At 35.5% G+C, this 22,944-nt stretch overlaps 1 protein-coding gene across 3 annotated transcripts in view; it reads right to left on the minus strand.

The window, feature by feature from the left end:
- TPK1 (thiamin pyrophosphokinase 1) overlaps positions 1-22,944 on the minus strand; it is a 316,037-nt gene that overhangs the window by 167,106 nt on the left and 125,987 nt on the right. For all 3 annotated transcript variants that reach the window (XM_055335380.1, XM_055335382.1, XM_055335381.1), the window contains exon 4: positions 8,384-8,456. In XM_055335380.1, coding sequence (XP_055191355.1) covers positions 8,384-8,456 — 73 coding nt within the window. The remainder of the gene's footprint in view (positions 1-8,383; positions 8,457-22,944) is intronic.

The following is a 22,944-nucleotide window of genomic DNA, read 5'->3' on the forward strand; positions in this document are numbered from 1 at the left end:
GGAAGGCTGCTTCTCCTTCTCCTTCTCCCTCTGTCCTTCCCCCTGTTCCTGGCACTCGCGCTCTCTCAAATAAATAAAATCTTTTAAAAATCATTCTGTGTCAATTACACTTCAATTACATAAAAAAATCACAGCCACTCGTATGACTATAAGCCAAGTCCTGTGAGTCGGTCCTCTTACTGAATCACGAATTTGGGGATGGTCTTGGAAACCCCTGAAAACAAAGAGCTAGAGAGATTCTTCCTCAAGTAGCATGTCTGGATAAGCTTCTATTTTATAATGTTCCTAAAGGCTCCAGACCCAGAGCAGATCTCTTGTCCTTTACAACCACTCTGAATATGCAAAGAAAAGAATGAGGCTCCACCAGGGCTCCTTGCCAGGTCTCCTAAAAGCAGAAACCAGAGGCAGTGAAGGTAGTCCAGGAGGGTAGTGTTGCCCAATTACCTAGAACTAAGTAGAAGTGGGAAAGGGAAATTAAATGCTGCACAGAGAAAAGGAAGCCACAGAACTTCTTCAGCATGGGAACCTGAACCTCACTTTGCTTCAAGAAAAAACTCCCTTCTTTCTACTAAAGGATTATGGCATAGTTAGAAAAAAAAAAAAAACTGTAGATTCTGGCACCAGGATGGTCCTTTAGATCCCACTTGACCATTTCCTAGCTGTGTAGACTTGGGCAAGTTGTACCACCTCCTTGTGCTTGCATCTGTAAAGTGTGGATGACAGTTCTGACCTAATGAAGTCTGTTGCAAGGATAAATGAATTTATAATTCAAAGTACATATAAAATATTTGGCAGGTTGTAAGCACTTTAAAATCATTGGTGGCTATCACTGTTGTTTTCAAGATTGTGTTGATTATTTTTTCCTATCAACTTTTAAAAGAAGAAACCTGAAACAGTGAAATAAGCTTATTATAATCATCCAAATACATTTTAGTCTAGCAAGAAACCAATGCGCATTAGGTGTTGGTAGGTAAAGGGCAAGTGTTCCATGGTTCAACTCATCTGAGAAATACAAAGGTGAACAAAATTAGATTTTTGGCAGACTTCCTTAAAATGATATTGTCCATGAATTTCCAAAAGGGGCATAGAAAATGTCAAATTTCACAAGTCCATTTGCTTACAGCAGTCTTTTTTGTATCAAGTATTATGTGGCACCAATGGTCTGCTGCTCTAAAGCGGGACTACCTACCCGCTTCATAGAAACTGTGATAAGAACCTACTACCTACCAGGGATACCAGGATTAATGACCATATTCAGGTTGCAGAAGATCATGTCTTAACAGAGAGCAAGGAAGAAAATTAAGAAAAAATTAGTCACATCACGTTCAGCAAGAGAAGTACAAAGGAGGGAATCCCAACAGATAGAGGTGGGGAACCAAACTGGTGAAGGACTGGTGGGTAGGTGCATCCCATGACACACACGAGTGACTGGAAAGAGACAGAGTCACAGTTCTAGAGAACACACAGTAGGATAAGGACAGTTCAGAGGACCAGCCGAGGTCATTTGTGAGGCATTCAGGAGTTCTTAAAAACGTAGGGGCATAGACTTCCCCTTTTTAAATGCCTAAATTATGTTAAACTCCAACAAAACAGACTTTGAAAAATGTAGACCATTTAAAATAAAGTCAATCTGAAAGGACTATGACTGACACAAGCCTAAGAATTAAGGTATATTGGAGAGAGATCCTCGCCTGTCTCATCATTCCCCTGGTGAGATGCTAATAAGGAAGAGCCAACCTGTTTTAAGAATATAAAGTGAAGAACCTGTCACTCAGTTGTCAGTGGAAACTGCCCGTCTACAATTCCCTTAATAGACCCTTTATACCTCAACATATGTTAATCAGTCTTAATGTGCAAGCCTAAAAATCTACTATACCTGGGTTTTTTATTTTTTAAAGAAATATACCAATCAATGGAGTTGAGCTTTACATATTCACACAGTTTCCTCTGTCTGGTATAACAGTCAAACTGGCTAACATTTCACAATTTCTAACAGCCCCTTCTGCCATTATCTCTAAATTAATTTGACCACATCTAAAAGTTGTTGGCATGTGGCTGGGCAGAAATGGGAAAGACACACAGCTAGAAGGAGGGAATAATAAGGTTCATGAAATTCAGGAGATCAATAAAGATGTTTTTAATCCCCAATTAAAAATGTCTGTGGAGATTCTGTGAAAATTTCTTTAAGATTTTTATTTATTTATTCATGAGAGAGAGAGAGAGAGGCGCAGAGATACAGATAGAGGGAGAAGCAGGCTCCGTGCAGGGAGCCTGATGTGGGACTCGATCCCGGAACTCCAGGATCACACCCTGGGCCGAAGACAGACACTTAACCACTGAGCCACCCAGGTGTCCCTGATTCTGTGAAATTTAAATATAACTCAAACTGAGGCATTATCAAACTTAAAAGGATGTTTTCAGTAATTTTTACTCTAATTTATTAAATCTAGGTTCATAAATTGTACACTTACGGAAATAAATGGATTGAAATCTTTTTAAAAGCAGTATTACTGAGAATAGTTATTTTAAAAAAGCTCTTATGTAAACTATTTTAGAAAGTAAAACAAAATACTACCACTTTATTTTAAAATAGTGCTTTAGCACTTTTAGAGTACTTCTACATGTATAACATTATATGATCATTTTTACAAGTGTCTGAGAAAGCCAGGCCTGATTTAATTTCACTTGCCTTAGTAAGACTTCCACATTCATAAGCTAGCAACTCAAAAAATAATTCACACAGTTATTTCAGGAAAATATAATGTTTTTTTTAATAAAAATCCCAAACCCAAAATGTACAGTTCTAATAGCCAAGAATAAGTAGTTATTTGACATTTCTGCCTGAGTAACTACATTTAGGTCTACCTGACATCTCCACTATTTGAGAATCAGTGTCCTCATCTTTACATTGGAATTAATACACAACTAATATATATTTCTTAACATTTGTAGTTCACTTACGAAAATCAGACATTCTATTCAAATGTCAATCAGAAGCCAATCCCATTATTCTTACTGGGAAAAGTGATATTTGAACCCAAAATCCCAGTCTCCAAAAATAGAACAAACATTTATAGAGGTAACAGCCATTAAGATGAGATATAAAAGGATGAGCAACTTTTTATTGTATATAACACTTACAATATCTTATAGTTATGAAAAAGAGCACAGGTTAAAAAAGTTTAGACATACTACCCTTGTCTTTCAAGAGTAGTCTTCAAAAATTTGGGTATGGCCATGCCAGTGTTAGAGAACAATGGGAAAACCTCACTGAAAACACCAATTTAATATATTCTTCAATAATTCAACAACAACAAAAAAAATCTCATCTTTCCCAATTGTGAAAAAGATATAATGAAAGACAAGGAGGCAATCATATGCGTGGATCTCTATCTCTACTCCTGAATTTACAGTGTTAGAACTACCTGGTGGCCTAAAATGATCTTGTTATGTCTGTAATTGGTTTAGCATCATCCCAACCTTTCTGCTAGTCTCATTCATCATATATACTGGGTTCATAGTAAGTTTTTCTATCAAGTCTTGCTTTTGTAACTGAAGTTCTATCACAGTCTTTGGTCCACACCATGTTCTAGTACTTTCAGCCACTGTTATGATACCATATTGTGATATTCCAAGACTTGGAAGGATTAACAGAGAAGATAATATCAGAAGTTAGATCTAGGGTCCTATTCCCAACTTACTGTAAGAGTTATATTCACATGGCCTTCTGTTTATAGTAACACTTTCTGGAATGCCAAAATACTCATCAGTAGCACAAAGGAAGACATTCATATACTTATAGGCTACCTATCCTCTTGCTAATTTTCTATTACCAAATCACCTTTGTTCTTCAACATTCTATCTTGGCTCAATCCTATGTCCAGTAAATTGATTTTATATAATTTAATAACTTCTTTGTTTGCTTGGTCATTCTTGGTCTGGCCCAACTACTGCCACCCTAGAATTGAGAGTAGAAGTGAGTGACATGATGCAAATGTGAAGGTACAGTGGATGGTTAACACAATGACTATTATCCTGTTGATAGTGACACTGGCATTCATTCCCAGAGATGCTAAATACCTTGTGCAAGGAACGTGCCTAACGGGCCAAAGATACAATGTGCTGACAAGCACTAGTGGCAGCAGAGTCCCAGTTTTAACAAAATTCTTTTTATAGAAGACATGGATATTGACCCAAGAGCTGTCTCTGACTAGTCCTACCATTTTGAGTCATGTAAACTTTATGGGTCTTAGCTTTTTCATCAGGAAACTGGGCTATATAACATTGTTTGATTTTTTATTATATTTTAAGTTATTGTACATTTTTATTTTATTTACCATATATTTTCATCTATCCTATATACCTACATTTTTTGGAAAAACATTATTATTCTGTGGCTCTTTAAGGCATCTGAAATACAGTAACTAGTCCCTTAATCTCCTAACTATGAAGAAAGCATGTTTTAAAATCTCCTTCCTGTATCTAGATAAGACCCCACAGATCACATATCAATCAAAGCATTTATCAGGTGTTACAAGATATAACAGTTTCTTCAAAAGTTCTCAAGAAACAAAAATAAATGTGGGTATGATGGATTGGGTAATGAAGAAGGCTGAAATACAGGATTCTAGCCTTGAATCAAGGAACACTGACTCAGAGAGTAATACATAAATAAACAAAAATATCAAGGGGAAAATCTGTAAGAGACATTCCTCATTCTGAGCTAATATTCACAAGCCACTCAGGGAGGAACTCAGGCACAGGGGCAAAAGGAGGAACATGAAGAGTTTATATCTCCATCTGAAAAGGAAAACTTTATGGAGTAAATTTAAATTTATGGAGTAAATTTATATGCATTCCTATGGACCATATGGAATCAAGTGGTGGACTTAACTGCCCCCTACTTGTCCAAAACCCAAAGGAATAAATAAGTAAGGCCTATGAACATAAAGAGTAATGATTGGACTGTTGGTTTGTAACTTTGCTTGAAGCAGGTTATACATATGAAGAAGAATCAAAGAGAAAAGGATAACAGCTGTTTTCTTCTTCCTTCTTACAAATTATTAAGTAAAGACCAAGAATTTATTATAATGTCCTTAAAACATCTTTCTCCCTGCCCAACACGCAGGCTTTCTCAGAACAAAGTCAGATGGTGTGGAAGCCAGCCTCCAAGATGGCTACCAAGGATTCCTGCCATCTGGTATTGATACCCTTGTGCCATTTGATCTCTCATTGTACCCAGGTTGGTCTGTATGACTAGCAGCATTGTAGGAGAGACGGTAAGATGGTATATCACTGCTGAAATTAGGTCACAAACAGACAGCTACTTCTGTCTTGGACTGGCTGTCTTGCACACATGTTCTTCTCACTCCCTTCTCGGGAAAGCAACCTGCCATGCTGTGAGCAGCCCAATGGCAAAGAACTAATGTCTCCAATCACTAACCACTGAGAAATAGTAGCCAGTGAGACCAATTGGCAACTATATGAATAATCTTAGAACAGAATTCTGTAGCCCCAGGGGAGCCTCTGAGAGGACTCAAAAACTCAGCTATAGTATAACCTCATGAGAAACCTTGAGCCAGAAGCACCTAGTTAATCAACTTCCATATTCCTTACCTGGAGAGAATATGTGAAATAAAAATTGCTTGCTGTTTCAAGCTGCTAAAATTTAGAATAATTTATTCCATAACAACAATAGATAATTATTACAGGTGGCAAGATCTGGGATATAAAATATTCTGTTTAAAAGCTGACAAATACTTCATATACTAAAATATAAAGTTATAAAGTTCTCAGAAATTAGGCAAGCAAACCAATTTAAAGTTTTATACAATCAGGATCGCCTGGGTGGCTTAGTCAATTAAGCATCTGGTTTCAGCTCTGGTCCTGATCTCAGAGTCCTGGGATCCAGCCCCATAGGGAGTCTGCTTTTCCCTCTCCCTCTGCCCCTCCCACTACTCATGTTTTGCTCACCACACTCTCTCTCAATAAATAAAATCTTTAACAAAATGAAATTAAATTAAAACAATGAAAAATAAAGTTTTATATACTTTATTTTATATACTTTAAAGTATATTGTATATACTTTACTTTATATATGTAAACCTGAGTTTTTCCTTTAAGTCAAAGACATATCTACTGGGGGAAAAAACTGTGTGGATAAATGTTGGCTATAAAACCCACCTCATCATTTTTAACAAACTTTCAGCATTTTAAATTACTTCTTTATTTTACTTTCTTCACTAGAACCCCAGTTTCAGCTTCACTGAAAACTCATATCAAGTAGGAGGGGAAAAAAAAGCATATTTGAAGGCAGACACAACCTTCTTTCATTTGTAGAAGAGCAGCTTAAAGACTGCTTAAATTGGAGATAATGGCTTATATGAATTGTGTGAGATGCTGCATTAACTTGTTGTCATTAGCATCATTATTAAAACTGAGGCTAAACACTCACCATGTGTTATACAGGGCACATTAGCTATATAAAAGACATCACTGATGCCCCTCTGGGAACAGATCAGAGAAGTTCAAAATCCATGATTCCCATCAATACTTGAAAAAACTACATTGTACTATGTCAATTTGTAACTACACAATGTAGGAATTATTAGATTAGCTAATCTTACTTTAAAAATTAAATCTCAATATAAATTTTATATATATAAACTAACTTTGAGGTTAAAAAACTGAAGCAGAAGTTATAGGAGAAATTCATCAAATAGTAGTTAACTCAAAATCTTCCTTTATGCTTGACTGCATTTAGAAATTAAGGAGCTGGGTTCCCCTACTTTTCTGTTATTTCCCCATCTTGGATGGGTATGACCAGACTGACACTTCCAGTTCTGTCAAGCCAGCAGCATTTAAGACAGGGGGAGGAAAGTCACATCTGGCCCGAGCTTCAACTTGTTTCTAAGTCTGCTTGTTCCTGCCTCTCCTGCTGTTTCTTCCACTTCCAAAGATATGATTAATATCTAGACTCTGTAAAACTTTCGTTGTAAGCAAGGCTGAGGGCTTTCCATCCCAATGAGGTTGAGGTTTGGAGTTAATGAGAAGGGAGACTGTGGGGAATGAACACAAAGATGCCAATGTTGAAGTAATTGTGCATGAATATCAGACACTGACTTGGGAACAGTCTTCATCTGCTGATGGAGAGTCTGATCAGCTGGTGGGCAGAGGGAACATGCCCAGATCTGCAATTCACTGCCAGCCCCAGAATTTCCAAATTATAACAGCCTGTGCATTATAACCTTTGTAACTTTGCTTCCCTATCTAGAATCATGCTTTGCTTTCTTTCTTTCTTTCTTTTTCTTTCTTTCTTTCTCTTTCTTTCTTTCCTTTTCTTCTTTCTTTCTTTTCTCTCTCTCTCTCTCTCTCTCTCTCTCTCTCTCTCTTTCTTTCCCTTCCTATCCTCTCTTCCTTCTTTCTTTCCTTCCTATGAAAGGTTTCTTCCCTTTCTTCTTTATGAATTTATTTTACCCATCCCACGCTTTATAAAGAATTTACATTTTTATCTCAGTAATTGCTGTTTCTTTTACAAATATGTGTGATTTGGTAATGCCAGTTTAGAATAACACAGAGGATGATGTTGTGGTTCAAAGAATTGCTGAGGCTACAATTTTTATTTTAAAAACACTGCATTGTCCTCTAAAACCAGTGAAAAGTTATTAATTACTGTAATACCCTCCTATGTGTCTTCTATCACTCTCAATTAGATCATATACATATTCTTAGTAGTAGTAAGGATCTCTGGAAGGTTTGCACAATAGTAGTGATAAAATGAATGCCTTAATAAGCTGTGTGTCATCATTAATTTCACATTGTAATGAATAGTTTTATACAGAACATAGTAATAATGGTTTCAAGAAAACTAAAATTAAAGAAAAAAAACTGTGGTTCTCAATTCTGGGGACACAGAATTATGCGTTTTTATAAACATTCATGTACAAGGATGTTTTTATTAGTTCACAATGCAAAAAATAAGACATAACTTAAATATAACTCAATTGGGAATTGGTTAAATTAAACACAGCATATTCATTAAAGGAAATTAAAAATGACTTGTGAAAAATATATATTAACCAATGAGGTTGTAGGCAGCAATAGTATATTACTAAATGAGCCTATATAAACTACACTCATTTAAAATATATATGCTTAAAGGACTAAAGCATTAATGATTATCAGATGGTGATGGAATTACTTAGACTGCTTCCACTTGTCATTTTCTAAATTTCTATTTGAATGTGTCTTAAAATTGCTATAAACTTTGTTTTTAAATAACCAAAGAGTTTCTAAATCCCTACACATACACCAAGGAAGCCAGAAAAGAACACAGGAAAAGCAACCACATGAGATCTTAAATATAAAAGTGTTTATAGTTTACCTTAACGGCATAATATTCTTTAACTTCAGGCCTAATAGAATCAAAGTCTCCACTGATGAATTCAGGCAAAAAGCTGAAAGAAAGAATTCCAAGTAAATCAACTAATTAAGAGTACTTCTTTGTTAACCTTTAAAACTATGCCAAGAGGATGTCTTACACTCTTGGTTTCTATATTGTATGACTAAAAGCAACTCATATACCAGGCTAATTCATCAACTTAGTCAAATTGCCTGTCAATGTTTATCCTGCTTTAAAAAATAAAGATTAAAGAAGATTATTGATTTAAAAAAACTCCCAGTTCAGGGGTGCCTGGGTGGCTCATTGGTTAAGTGTCTTGCCTTCAGCTCGGGTCATGATCTCAGGGTCCTGGGATCGAGCACCACATTGGGCTCCCAATGAGCAATCTGCTTCTCCTTCTCCCTCTCCCTCACTGCTCATTCTCTCTCTCTCTCTCTCTCTCTCTCAAATAAATAAATAAATATTTTAAAAATAAATAACTCCCAGTTCAAAAACCCTAATACCAAGACTCCTAATCTTTCCATATTACTGTCTACATATACACAAATGTTTACATTACTGTGCCCTCACACACATTCAGAGCATCAACAAATTTGAACAGAACAGATGAAGAACAGGATTACGCATTCTCTGAAGAGCAGGAGTCAGTTCAATGACATTTTCCAAATGCCCTATTGACATATTTCTGGAAACAGGAGGCTTCTAGACACTTCTGAAATACTACACAAGTCATAGTAGAGGGAGAGAACTCCCCAAAATGAATGTCTCTAATTACATCATAATTATTTATTTCTCTTCCCAACCATTTATAATTTGTTCAGAGCTTTATTTTACTGAGTATTATACACATCAAGAGTTGAAGCCCCAGAACTTGGAAACATCTCTAGGTCATAAAAGCCAAGACACAGACAGACGCTATCGGGCTCCTAGAGAGATTCTACTGACACCAATGGGTTGAGGTTATAGAATTTTCATAGAGACTCTTGCAAGAGGGCAGAAGCTGCCACAACGCACTTAATAAATTTAAGGGGGGAACCACAGGTCCCTTTATTCGCCAATGCTGGGTGCAGTTACAAGCACTGGACAATGGACATGGCTGTCACTACAGGGTCAAAGGGTAAGAACCAGAGAAATGGCGCCTGAGGTACTAAGAAACTGTACTTAGAACAGCTTATATATGCACTTGGGATAAGCAGTCCATCGCCTTAACAACTCAGCCACCTCGTCCCAGTGCACGCAGGATAAAATGAATAAAGATGAACATGAAAACCCCATATTAACCCTGTCCTTTCATGCCACCTTTTTCAAGTTTTTAACTTAATTGAAAATATTACTTCTTAGGTCTAACCTAATCCAACTAATCTGTGTTAGACAAACTCTTCTTTGAGCTTTATGTCTTCCTAGGACATATGGTAAGAAGTTCTCCCACAATGATCTGTACTACATTAAGTGCTTAGTTTCTCGTGGTTTGTTAACCAACAATGGTTGCCTATGGAAATTTTTGGTAATTAATAAAATTGTTACATTCACTCAACATCAGCCATGTACAAAAGACAATAGTTTATTTCAGAATTGGGAAGTATCTAAGTTTTTAAATCACTTGCCTGGTTTCAACATCTTCCTGTAAACTTTTCTTCTCAAATTGTCCCTGGCTACATATCCATTACTACTAATTTTATTTTACACATATTTAGGCAAATATTTTTTTACTCTACCCATATAAGGTCTAAAAATAGACTTGAAGTTTCTTTAAAATGCTGCCATCAAACAACATTCAACCACCCATAGAACAAAACTCACATAGATCTCAGAATTTATTATTGCTTGCTAGGGTCTGAATGTTTGTGTACCCCTCAAATGTGTATACTGAAATCTTAAATATAATCTAATATAATGTTATTAGGTGGTGAGGCCTCTAGGAGGTGATTGGGTCAGAATGGTGGCCCCCTCATGATTGGGATTACAGCCCCTATAAAAGAAACTCCAGCTCTCTTGTCCCTTCTACCATATAAGGACACAGCGAGAAGACAGGCATCTATGAGCCAGGAAGTAGATCTTACCACACACTGAACCTTGATCTTGTACTTCCTGGCCTTCTCATGAGAACTAAGTTCTCCCCATGAGAACTAAGTGCTTGTTGTTTACAAGCCACCCACTCTATCGTATTCTTGAGAGCATCCAGCAAGAATGAGGCATTGCTGGGAGGAGGAAAAGGAATCATTCCTCCAATATCTTCATTATCCTTTGTAAGGAACCAAGACCCAAGAAGTCAAGTGAATTTTGTACATATGGCTAATATCCAATCTATTTCACCATGTAAAGTAGCCATTTAAACTTAGGACTTGGGTTCTCTGCAGTATGAATCATCCAACTTCCTCATAAAACTGATTTTATATTGCTCTACAGATTTTAGTCCCTCAGATATCTAGAATCAATTTGCCAGTTTCCAAATATCATATTGATTTTGAGAATAAATAAAAATGAAAAATAAAAACTGATACACACAAGCAACTAGTGTTGGTCCCCATAGGATATGCAATTTTAAACAGAATTAGATTTCTTTTTATCACATAAGTGAATCATGAAGGAAAGCAATCATATAAATTTACTTATATTTTCACATAAAATATTTATAGGAAAGCAAACTTATATTGATACAAGATAATTGATTAACTTTTTAATATAATTTTCTCCAAAATAACATACATGCTTTAAACATGAATAAAGAAAAAAATGAACAAGGATACTTATTTCTAAGAAGGCTCATGCCAAAAATACACCTGATATACAGGCTGAGATGACTACAATAATTATAACTTCTTGTCATACAATACAGTAGTTTTTGAAACTTCCTGAAATGTGCTTTTGAACAGAACAATTAAAAACCCATCTCACATTTCTGAGGCATCGGTTGCCATGGTAGTGGGCATGGCACTGAAGAGGCACTTACTGGGTATGACACTTCACAGATACAGAGGTATGACATAATGATATAAAAGAGTTTACACATGAAGATTATTTTCATAACTCTTTAGGGGCTGAGTGCTTATAGCAAGTGACTAAGGGTACACAGAATCCTGTCTCCACTGACCATATGTCTGTTCACCGGTAGCACCAATCACACCAGTACATCTCACCTTGGTATCCTCAAGCTACTGGCACTGACTGGCTGGTACTAAAAGGTACTCCAAATACTCCATAAATGGCATAGACTCTTTTAGTTTTTACATTTAACTCTTACCATACTTGCCACTCACTAATGACAAAATAAGAGTTCAAAAAGAGCTGAGCTTAGTGAGCTAAAGACCCACTGCACATAATAATCAAGAGGGAGGATGAATATTTAGAAAATATGCCTAAATGTGATGTGTTAGCACCAAGTACACAGATGCCAATGCTAATACAATGAAGTAACAAGGTGGGGAGAGAGAGAGGAAATAAGGAGAGGAGGGGACAGAATGGGGAATGGTGGTAGGAAAGAGGGGAGAAGGAAAGAATAGTGAGAGGGAGGGGTGGGAGTGGGGACAGAGGAGAAGATGGTAAAATGGTAAAAGGGCAAGAGAAAGGCCAGGAGGGCGAAGGCAGGGGAAGAAACGAGTGAAAAAGAAGCACTTATTACAAACCTCCCATTATGCCTGGCCCACTACTTCCCTAGCTTGTCCAAACTACTGAACTTTTCTGAGCCTCACTTCTTCACATGTAAAATGAAGGTAATTTAGAGTGGTTGTGAAGATTAAGAGTTAATCCATGTAAAGCACTTAGAGAATGCCTGGCACACAGTAATAAGCACAGTGTAAAGCTCTTCAGCTAAAATAAAAGTTATTACTAGAGAAGCTAAGTAATGTGCCCGAGGTTATAAAGCTAATAAGAGCCAAAATTCAAACCCAGGCAGCCAAATCTTTGTTCTAGGACAGCTAATGTCTACAGCCTTCCACGTATGCACATTTATGAAATGGAGCCAGACTCTGTCCTGGAGAAAGTTCTCTATACAACCACATGACTCCCTAAGGATTTTATTTATCAGTGTTAATTTGCTCACCCTGCATATTTTAGAAATGTTATCACTGAAGCAGAAGAGAACAATTTGTGCTGGTTGCTAAAGGAAGGAAGGGATTTTGATTAAGAAATAGGTTAGGAGAAGAATGTCTCAGAACACTGTTGAAAAAGAGTATGGCTACAAATACAGGGCAAAAAATGGTGCTCTGTCTGAAGAAAGGAGAAATTAATCATTCACAAGATTTGAACTAACATTCTCTGCAAAACTGCATAACTTCAATAAGGGGAGGGGGCAAAAAAGAGAGTGATCTAAAATACAACAAGGAAAAATGACTGTATATATAGAAATAATTAGTTCAACTGTCTTCACAAATAAGTCTCTAGATGTAATAAAGTTGCCAAAAGATACTTAAATATTTGTATAATTTTCAACAAAAGAGATATTCTGAGGAAAGAGAAAACATACAATGACAAAGAAATCCTACTAGACTGTATAAAAATGTAACAATGTGCTTATAAAAAAAGTATAAGAAAGGTCAGCATATAGTATTTCTATATGTGTAAAATATGTAATGCATAAAGACTGCTATCTCTAGTATACAAATAGTACTCCAAAGTGGTAAAGGAAACAAATCTAATAGAAAAAATTGTCAAAGGCTATTCACACAAGGAAAAGTCACAAAGAAATATAAAAGGCACTAGGTATATGAAAACATGGTAAGTAACTAATTTCTTAGCAAGGAAATAAGTATTAAAGCAATAGTAGGATACTGATGGAAGAACTTGTCAAAAATTAGGAGCAAGTGTTGCTAACCTGAAGAAAGACAAGGACACTCACAGACTAATGGGATCATGAATGGAATACAGCTTACAGGCCAGCAATCCCTCTTAAGAATCTATCCTACAAAGAACAGTACAGAGGACATCTGTATAGTAACAATAAGGAGAAAAAAACTAAACATTGAATAATACAGGGAAGGCTAAATAAAATATAATGTCCCTTAATAGGGAAATAGGCAGCTTTAAGATGATTTGACTTCATCCCAGAGTTGACAACTGTCCTTAGAGGGAACATCTACTCTATGTTATGAAGTTGAAAAAAATCAAATTCTAGAAAAAATGTATATGTTCTTACTTTGAGATTAAAAAAAAAGAATGTTTTATATACAAGCTGCACATAATTATTGTATATAACTTGATATATTTAGACATAAGGACACACCCATAAAACTATGACCAGAATCTATGTCATAAACACATCCATCACCTCCAAAATTTCCTTTAATTTTTATAAAAAGTTAATATGAGATCATCAGCATTTTATTTTATATATATATATATATATATTATTTTTTTAAAAAGATTTTATTTATTCATGAGAGAGAGAGAGAGAGAGAGAGAACTGCTGAGCCACCCGGGCTGCCCAATCATCAGCATTTTATAGTTCTCAGTGTACTAGTCCTTCACTTCCTTAAGTTTATTCCTAAGTATTCTATTCCTTTTTGATGATTTTGTAAGTGGGATTGTTTTCTCAGTTTCCTTTTAGATACTTTGCTGTTTCTGTGCAGCTGATTTTTGCGTAATGATTTTGTATACAGTAATTTTGCTGAATCCATTTATTTGTTCCAAGAGATTTTTTTAAAACTGTGTGTGTGTGTCTGTGTGTGTGTGTGGTTAGGGTTTTAGAGATATAAGGTCATGTGAACTGCAAACAGAGCTAATTTTATTTCTTCCTTTAGAATCTGGATGCCTTTAATTTCTTTTTCTTGCATAATTGCTCTGGTTTGTATATCTAGTACTATGTTGAATATTAGTGGTGAGAGTACACAATCCTTGTCTTTTTCCAAATATTAGAGGAAAAATTTTCAGTTTTTCACCCACTGAGTATGTGGGCTTTCCATATATGGACTTTGTTGTGTGTGTTTTAATATTTTATTTATTTATTCATGAGACACACACACAGAGAGTGAGTGAGAGAGAGAGAGAGAGAGAGAGAGAGAGAGAGAGAGAGAAGCAGGCTCCATGCAGGGACCCCGATGTGGGACTCCATCCCAGGACTCCAGGATCATGCCCTGTGCCAAAGGCAGGTGCTAAACTGCTGAGCCACCTGGGGCAGGGATCCCCGACTTTGTTGTATTGAAGTAATGAGAGTTTCTTAAATCACAAAAGAGTGTTAAATTTTGTCAAATGCTTTTTCTGCATCTATCGAGGTGATAATGTGATTTTTATCCTTTATTCTGCTACTGTGGTGTATCATGTTGATGATATGTTGACCCACCCTTACACAGCAAGGACAAATGCCACTTGGTCCTGGTGTGTGATTCTCTTAATGTGCTCTTGAATTTGGTTTGCTATTTTGTTGAGAATTTTTGCATATGTGTTCATCAGGAATATCGTTCTATGGTTTTCTTTTGGTATCTCTGGCTTTATATCAGGGTAATGCTGACTTGATGAAAAAATGGAAGTATACTTCTATTTTCTGGGAGAATTTAAAAAGGGTTGGTATTAATTTTCCTTAAAAATTTAGAAAAATTCATCTGTGATGCCATCTATTCTCGCCTTTTCCTGTTAGAAGGTTTTTTTCTTGTTGTTTTTGGAAGGTTTTTAATTACTGATTCAATCTTATTTGTTATTGATACAATCTTATTTGTTATTGATCTGTTGAGGATATTTCTTCTTGACTCAGTCTTGGTATGCTTTATTGTGTTTCTAGGAATTTACCTATTCCCTTTGGGCTGTCCACTTTGTTGGCACATAACTGCTCATAATAGCCCCTTATGATCTTTTTTTTATTTCTGTGGCCCTGGTTATGTCTCTTTCATTTATGATTTTATTTGATTCTTCTTTCTTTTTTTCTTGGTTAGTCTGGGTAAGGATTTTCAATCTGGTTTATCTTTTCAAAAAACCAACTCTTACCTTCATTGATTTTTCTTTTTCTCTATTTCATTACCTTCTGCTCTAAATCTTTATTTTATTCCTTCTATGAACTATGAGATTAAATTTGTTCCTTTTCTAGTTTTCTGAAGTGTAATGTTAGGTTGTTTGAGATCTTCTTTTAATAAAGATGTTTATTACTATTAAATTCTCTTTTAATATAGCTTTTGCTGCATCCCGTAAGTTTTGGTATTAATAACATAGTTTAAAACAATCAAATAAAAACAAACAAAAATACCTGTAAACATATTCATACATTTTTGTATAAGAACGAAGGAAATGGTGGTAGTGAATAAATGAAGCTGTTGACATTGATTATCTCAGAGGATGGGATTTTTTTTGAAGATTTTAATAAAATAACAAAGAAAAACAAAAAGAGATAACAAAAATGCTCAGAGAAAAGAAAAATAATTATAAAAAAAGAAATACAGATAAAAATCTCTCTATCACATATTTAAAATAAAAATTAAGGACATGTGAGGAGAGAGAAATGATAGGGGGAAAACATGTAACTTTGTAAAAAAAAAGAATCTTGAATTAGAGGAAAAGGAAAAAAAAAAGGTAGGAAAAAAAAAAAAGGAGAAAGATCTGAGGGCTCTTACCCTAGAAGAAAACTTCCAGGAAATCTTTTTTTGAATACTTCCTATATGCCAGTCTCAATTTTATTGATGCATTTAATATTTATTATTAAAATTTTATTTTATTTTCATAACAGTTCCATAAGGTTTTTATTATCCTAATTTTATGGTAGAAAGCCAAGTTGAGAGGTACAAAGTAATATACACAGATATCACACAGATTCAAAATGTTCTCTCCTCCTCCTCCTTTCTGAATTGAAGATAATCTTGCTTGGCACAGGGAAATTTTCTTGCCATACTTCCCTCACAAGATGCAATTCCATTTCTAAGATCTTGGCTCTTATTTGAAACACACTACTTGTATGTACAATCAGAGCTGCATGGTAATCAAAGAGCAGTGTGAGTGCAGTGCAAAGTTACTCCAACCATGAGCTATCAATCCTTAAGTAAGCTCTACTTATGCTTTTAAAGCTGTGATCTGTTTTTAATGAATACAGAAGTGCTAAGGAGAGGTACAATTACAAAATCATATGAGGCTTGCTGAAAGTATATTTCATTCTAGGCCATGAGCAAACAAAAGAAGATTCAATTTTGTGACTGAGCGTTCCAACTCAGTATCAACAGTGCAAATTTTGTAAGAAATTAAAATATATGGCCTGCTCTTTCTGCCTATTCTATGGGAATTGACCTGTCACCACAACAACCAGTTAGAAAACAAGACAAAATATGTGAAACAATGGTATCTAGACATAGACAGTAGGCAGCTCAGGACAGTGCTTGCTGAAACAAATGAGATGAGCCCCATTATTATTACCTCAGCTTTCTTCCTGGAGCCAGTTTCTAGCCAGTTTTCTAGTGAGGAAAAACAGAGACCTGTGGTCTCCTCAAATGAGTGGACCAATTTTAAGGACAGATGAAAAGCTAGGAAATACAGAATAGAGTACCTGAGAAAATGGAACTACAGGGAGAAAGAGAGTTCTAGAAAGCTGAAGAGTCCCTTGTGTTTGGACACATACTCATCTATATACAAATGAGAAGTCCAGGGTGGGGGGAGGACCACCAGAAAGCAATGGTCACAACAACTCCTAGAAATAAATGCGTAGAATCCATATTCCTGTCACCAAAAGTACAGAGACATAGTAATAAACAGGCCACTTTTGGCCCAGGGCATGATCCTGGAGTCCCAGGATCGAATCCTATATCGGGCTCCTTGCAGGGAGCCTGCTTCTCCCTCTGCCTATGTCTCTGCCTCTCTCTCTGTCTCTCATGAATAAATAAATAAAATCTTTTTTTTTAAAGTGAAAAAAAAAAGCCTGAAAAGTGGGAAAAAATACTTTTAAATTCATAACTTTCGACCTCATATCTTAATTTCCAAGAATCTACTAAGTGCCAAGAACTCATGCAAACTTATCTAAGTTTTTAAGTTTTACTTATTGATATTATAAAAAATTGCCAACATGCTTCTGACATATGAAGACTGATAAAGAATGTAATGACTTATATTTAATGACATAATGTGTTCATAATAGTGTCAAACAGGTATGCTGTAAAACAATAAATGCACAAAAATCCATATTTTATTACATGTGCATGCATACACTCAGCAAGAGAAACATCACAAAAATATGAAATTGAAAAAGGTTATGTAAAAATATGAATACTGAGAACCTAGGTGATTTTAAGTTATTTTTATTTTACTTTTATCTTCCTATATTCCACAAGTTCCTTATAATGAACCTGTATTACTTCTACAAGTAGGAGAGTGCGTGAGGGTAGTGAACGGGATATCTTTAAGAGAAAGGACTATACACGGGTGCTTGGGTAGCTCAGTCGGTTAAAGCATCCAATTCTTGATTCCAGCCTAGGTCATGATATCAGGGTCATGAGATTGAGCCCTGCATCAGGCTCCAAGCTGAGCATGGAGTCTGCTTAAGATGCTTTCCCCTTCTCCCTCTGTTCCTGACCTACTTATTTTCCAAAAAAAATAAAAAAGGAATGTAGAAAGTCAATAATTAAAAGGTAAATACTTAAAAAAAAAAAGGTAAATACTAAATAGTACAGATTTGGTTCATTTAAGTGAATTGATTTTCCTATTGCTATTATTTGTAATTATGATTTCATTAAAAATTGCTTGTACACAGTTTTGTTTAAAATTGAACACATAAGCACAGTTTAGTTCAGACTTTGCTATATACGATTTGGCTAAAATTGTTGGTTTTGGTAACCAATGTCTTAAAATATCAGACTGCACCAGTGTTATTCATGACCATCAACCACTTCTCCCCACCACATCAGAGGTACAAGTTGGTGAACAGCTGCCATACTGAGGAAATTCACCATAAAAGCCTACTACTGGTGAAAAGGAATATTAAGACCACATACCTATGTGAAAATGTTCTTTTCACTGACTGATATAATGATAAGATGACAGAAACTATAGTTGTCTTTCTTGCTCCTAACACATGGAACTGCTCTCTAGTTACTAATAACCCACTAATGTACAGCCTAGGAGGAAAAAATTGAATACACACTAGAAGCCGCTAGTGATAAATAAGTGAATTTTGCATGAAGTAAAAAACATGATGAGAGCAGTAGAAAGAAAACTGCATTCTAAGCTTCTAGCTTCAGCTGCCTTTTTAAGTGCTATGCTTCAGTCACAGACATTTTTTTTCCATCTATAAACTTCTAATTTTTTTAGTAAGAACTAAAGCAGGGCAAATTTCCTCCTAAAAGGAAAAATCAAGGGAATTTTGTAATAATTTGTATTATTGTATTCTTAAAGCTGTGCTTTTAAGCAATGAAACTTTTTACATAGTGCAAATTAGAAAAAAAAAATTCTCCTAATTGCCACAAAGATTCAGATCAAGTAAAGAAAACTTAATGCTGTGTGATGTAAATGTGTCTTGGTAATAGTTCATTGAGAGGAAGATATTTTTAAAAGTTAAAAGCAATCTAAAAAATATCACAAGCCCTGCAGAAAAATCATGAATCATAGGAGTGGTATTTTAAGGAGTCTACTCAGAAAAATATATAGGATAACATGAACTCAGAGAAAAACAATCATCTGATTAACAGCAAGCCTTTCTAAAATTAAAGAGGTATACACTATGACACCTTTATTTTTTTTTTTTTTTTGTGAGAGAGAGAGAGAGAGAGAGAGAGAGAGCACATACACATGAGTGGAGGTAGAGCAAACAGGGGAAGAGGGTGAGAGGGTGAGAGGGAGGAGAGAGAGAGAGAGAGAGAGAGAGAGAGAGAGAGAATGAATCCCAAACAGGCTTCTCTCAGTGTGGAGCCCAACTTAGGGCTCAATCTCATGACCCTGAGATCATAACCTGAGCTCAAATCAGGTTTAACCGACTGAGCCACCCACACACTTCACTAAACCCATGTCTAAAAATTTGTGAGGAATGTTATTAAATTTCTCAGAATACATGAGAGGTCTTTTATCATTTACATATATGATAGGTAAACATTTACTTCCTTTTTACTGTCATTAAGAGAGTGAGGGGGGAAAAATCTTGTATCTAGGGGCATTTTATGTCACAGTATGTTTTAAGCTACAGAGGTGCCTATGGCAGGGGAAGCATGAAGGAGATTCCTGAAGACCCTTAGCTGATGCCAGGACACAGTGATATAGCAGGGGCAGCCAGAGAGAAGGTGTTGTGGGTGGGCATTTGTGGAGATTTTATTTGCATTTGCATTTGTATTTGCATTTGGCTGTCCTTACCCATGTTTACAGAAGCTAACACAGTGTGAATCTTGATGCTAGGCACAGCCCACTCCAGAAACAAACAGGAGTCAGGCATTTACTCATGCCGCCCAGACAAACAAGGGGCAGGTAAGGACAGATTTTCCCTTACCTTCTCAGTTTGGTCAATCAAATGCTTTTACACAGGAAAAGACAGGCCACTGGGAATTCAGCAGCAGCCCCAGTGCCTGGCTCACAGAGGGTGAGTGCAAGTCTTCCCTTGTTCTTAAAATGCACATATACGGTAGATTTGGTTTCCAGCTTCTGGCATATTTCTTTCCAAGCCTAACTTTCCAGTCTTCCCACTTATTGTTAACTATAATATTTTTAATTGATTTTATCAATGTTGTTTACATTGGTCAGAGATTTTCTGTTCTTTACAATCAGGAACCCCATTGATTAAAAAAAAAAATTAATTCCTGACAATGTTACCTGAAGAACTTTTAATACTAGTCTCTGATTCTTCTCTTAAATAAAAGTAACTAAGAATTACTTTACTGGGTCAGAAATATGTTTTCATACTTAATCTATGAAAGTAGAATACATTACATTTTTATGGAAGAGCATGTCTAATCATTCTTACTATTAAATATAATAGTGACCTACTTACTGGGGAGGAGACCATGAAAAAGCCCAGAGATAATGCAATGCTTTCACTGGGGGGATAGGCTAGAGGGGACATGCAAAGAGGTGATTCCAATGTGTTGTGATAAATGTTACAAGGGAAGCAATGGGTAAGAGAACATCTCGGAAGGACACTGACCATAACATGTGAGAGCAAGAAATCTAGCCACCAAATACCCTTACCTAGTTCATTCAGGATTTGTCATCTACCGGCCTTTGAGGAAATTATTATATTTTCAGGGAAAACTATCAATACTATTCAATTAAGAATATTTAGTTATCATCTTTTGTCAAATTTGGTCCTGTGTGCTAGAGCTATTTCCCAAGATAAAACAAGAAGGAGTTTTGTCTAATTAAGTAGAAACACCTACAGACAATTTCAACATAATGTGGGATAATAGTTGGAGATTGCTTAGAAAATTTTAATTTATGTCTGACTTAGGTCTACAGAAATTGGTAGTTACCAGCAAAGACTTCTGGGGAAACACAACACATGAGCAGAGTTTTGAAGGAATTATAATTCTTGAAAGAAAGCAGAAGAAAAAGGGATGTTATCAATGAAGTTTAAAAGAGGGGTGTTTGTTTTTTTAATACAAGAGGGTTTTTATAAGTTAATCAGATACAGTGCACTGTAAAAAAAAAAAAAAAAGTACCTCCATGTTAAAACTAACTCCTTGGCATTTCAATGGGCATGCCAATGGTTTTTAAAATTACTGATCAAGTAAAAGAAACCAGTATTTAGATGGCACCAATATTTTAAGTAATCATTGCTAAACAGCACTAATGCTTAAACAACCACCGCCTCCACAGCCCCTCCTGCCTTATGGAGCATACCCCAGATGTCAGGCAGGCGTGCATGGTACCCAGAGCACAAATGAACGTAACCAGACATCCAAAGCCAAAAACAGAGCTCATGGATCTAAATGCTGTGGGATGAACACCTTCTTCCCTACAGTCCAAGCAAAGCATGGCTGATCTCATTCAACAAAAGTGCTAAGTGCAATTCTAAATCAGACAATTTGAAGAGTAAGTCAACATTTTTAATATTTATGATTTTTTTTTCCTTTCAATCTGGGCATTTACAGAATAGTGTGTCTCCCTGCTCATCATTTAAGTTCCCTTCTCCTGACTGTGAAGCAGCTCTCTTCTATTGCCTAGGTCATATAATATCCAGAGATATGCATATTAGACATAATATATACATGGATATATACAAACATGTGTGTGTATATATATATATATATTTATACACACTGATTTTTTTCCTTAGGGTGGTAAAATATTTTCTGTTGTATTTTAAATAGCTTTTTGGAGACTCTTCAGCATATTCTTGAATTCTCTGGCTAGAGGTAAAATTGAAGTCTTCAAGAAATATAGTCTCAAACACCTCTCAGATCTCTAACCCAGAACTGTAAGTGAAAAGTCCAGAGCTTATCTTGGTGTGAGTGCCATTTGGATATATTCTCACAAAATTTATTAACTAGCCCTTGCTTAAACTAAATTCTAGCTGTCACTTTTCTGACCTTATTTAATAGGAAGGCTATAGCTGGCTCAGGTGCAATCCCACCATCAACTCAAGTTTCATGTCTTATAATGATGTGTCAACAGACAATGCATGCTATCTTATTGGAGTCATGCTGCTTACTCTGGTCTGATAATACAAAGCCAAAATTTTAATAATGAGAAAAGCACACAGAAGTATCTAGGTGTACATGTGCAAGCAGGCATGTATATGCACACACTTAAATAAGTATGAAAAATCAGACAAGGATATGTGAATGCTATATATAATATATATAATGCGATTATTCTCTATCATTACATATATTAATAATATATATAATTATATGTGATTATTCTCAACTGCAATCTAATATTTTGAAATATATAATTATATTATAAATAATATTATATATAATATATATTATGTATAATCACATAGGATATATTATGTGATTATTCTCAATTATTACTAACTCTGCAATCTAATAATATATTGAAAATAAGCTGAAAACCTTGAAAAACATGAACTCTTAAATTATATTAACAAGTGCTAAAACTATTCAAGTTTGTTTTCAAAAAGTAAAATTAAGAGTCATGTATTACTCAAAACTTTTGATAGATGATCCAGGTTCCTCTGAAAAATCATCTGAGAGAAATTTATTTCTGAAGACTCCATCCACAGTGCAGGAAAAGAAAAGGGTTTTGTCAGGAACATACTTTATGAAATAGAATAGCCATAAAGAACAATGCCTCTGATTAAATTTAGTTGTAAACTGACTTCCTGCAGCTGCTTAAAATGATTTCACTCTGAAAATTTATTCTGACTTCATGCATGATCTGACAAACATAGCATCTCTGCATACACATTCCACCCCCTAAGCCCCCCGAAATGATTCAGATCTATGCATGGATGACTTTGAGATCTCTGATTTATAGCATTTGATAACCAACAGACTAAAATATATTACAAAGCTAATTCAATCAACAATTCAAGATAAATGTCCTCACAGTTTATTGTGTAGGGTTCTTTAATAACAAGACTCCTTTTACAAATTTTCTTTTAAATGTACTAATCATTTCTACCTTCCATCACTTAGATTCAAAGACCCAATAATGTTGACATGCTTACAGAGCTTAGTAATTTGATTGCATAAATA

The sequence above is a fragment of the Nyctereutes procyonoides genome, unplaced genomic scaffold, assembly GCF_905146905.1.
Source record: "Nyctereutes procyonoides isolate TBG_1078 unplaced genomic scaffold, NYPRO_anot_genome, whole genome shotgun sequence".
In the NCBI taxonomy this organism is placed as follows: domain Eukaryota; kingdom Metazoa; phylum Chordata; class Mammalia; order Carnivora; family Canidae; genus Nyctereutes; species Nyctereutes procyonoides.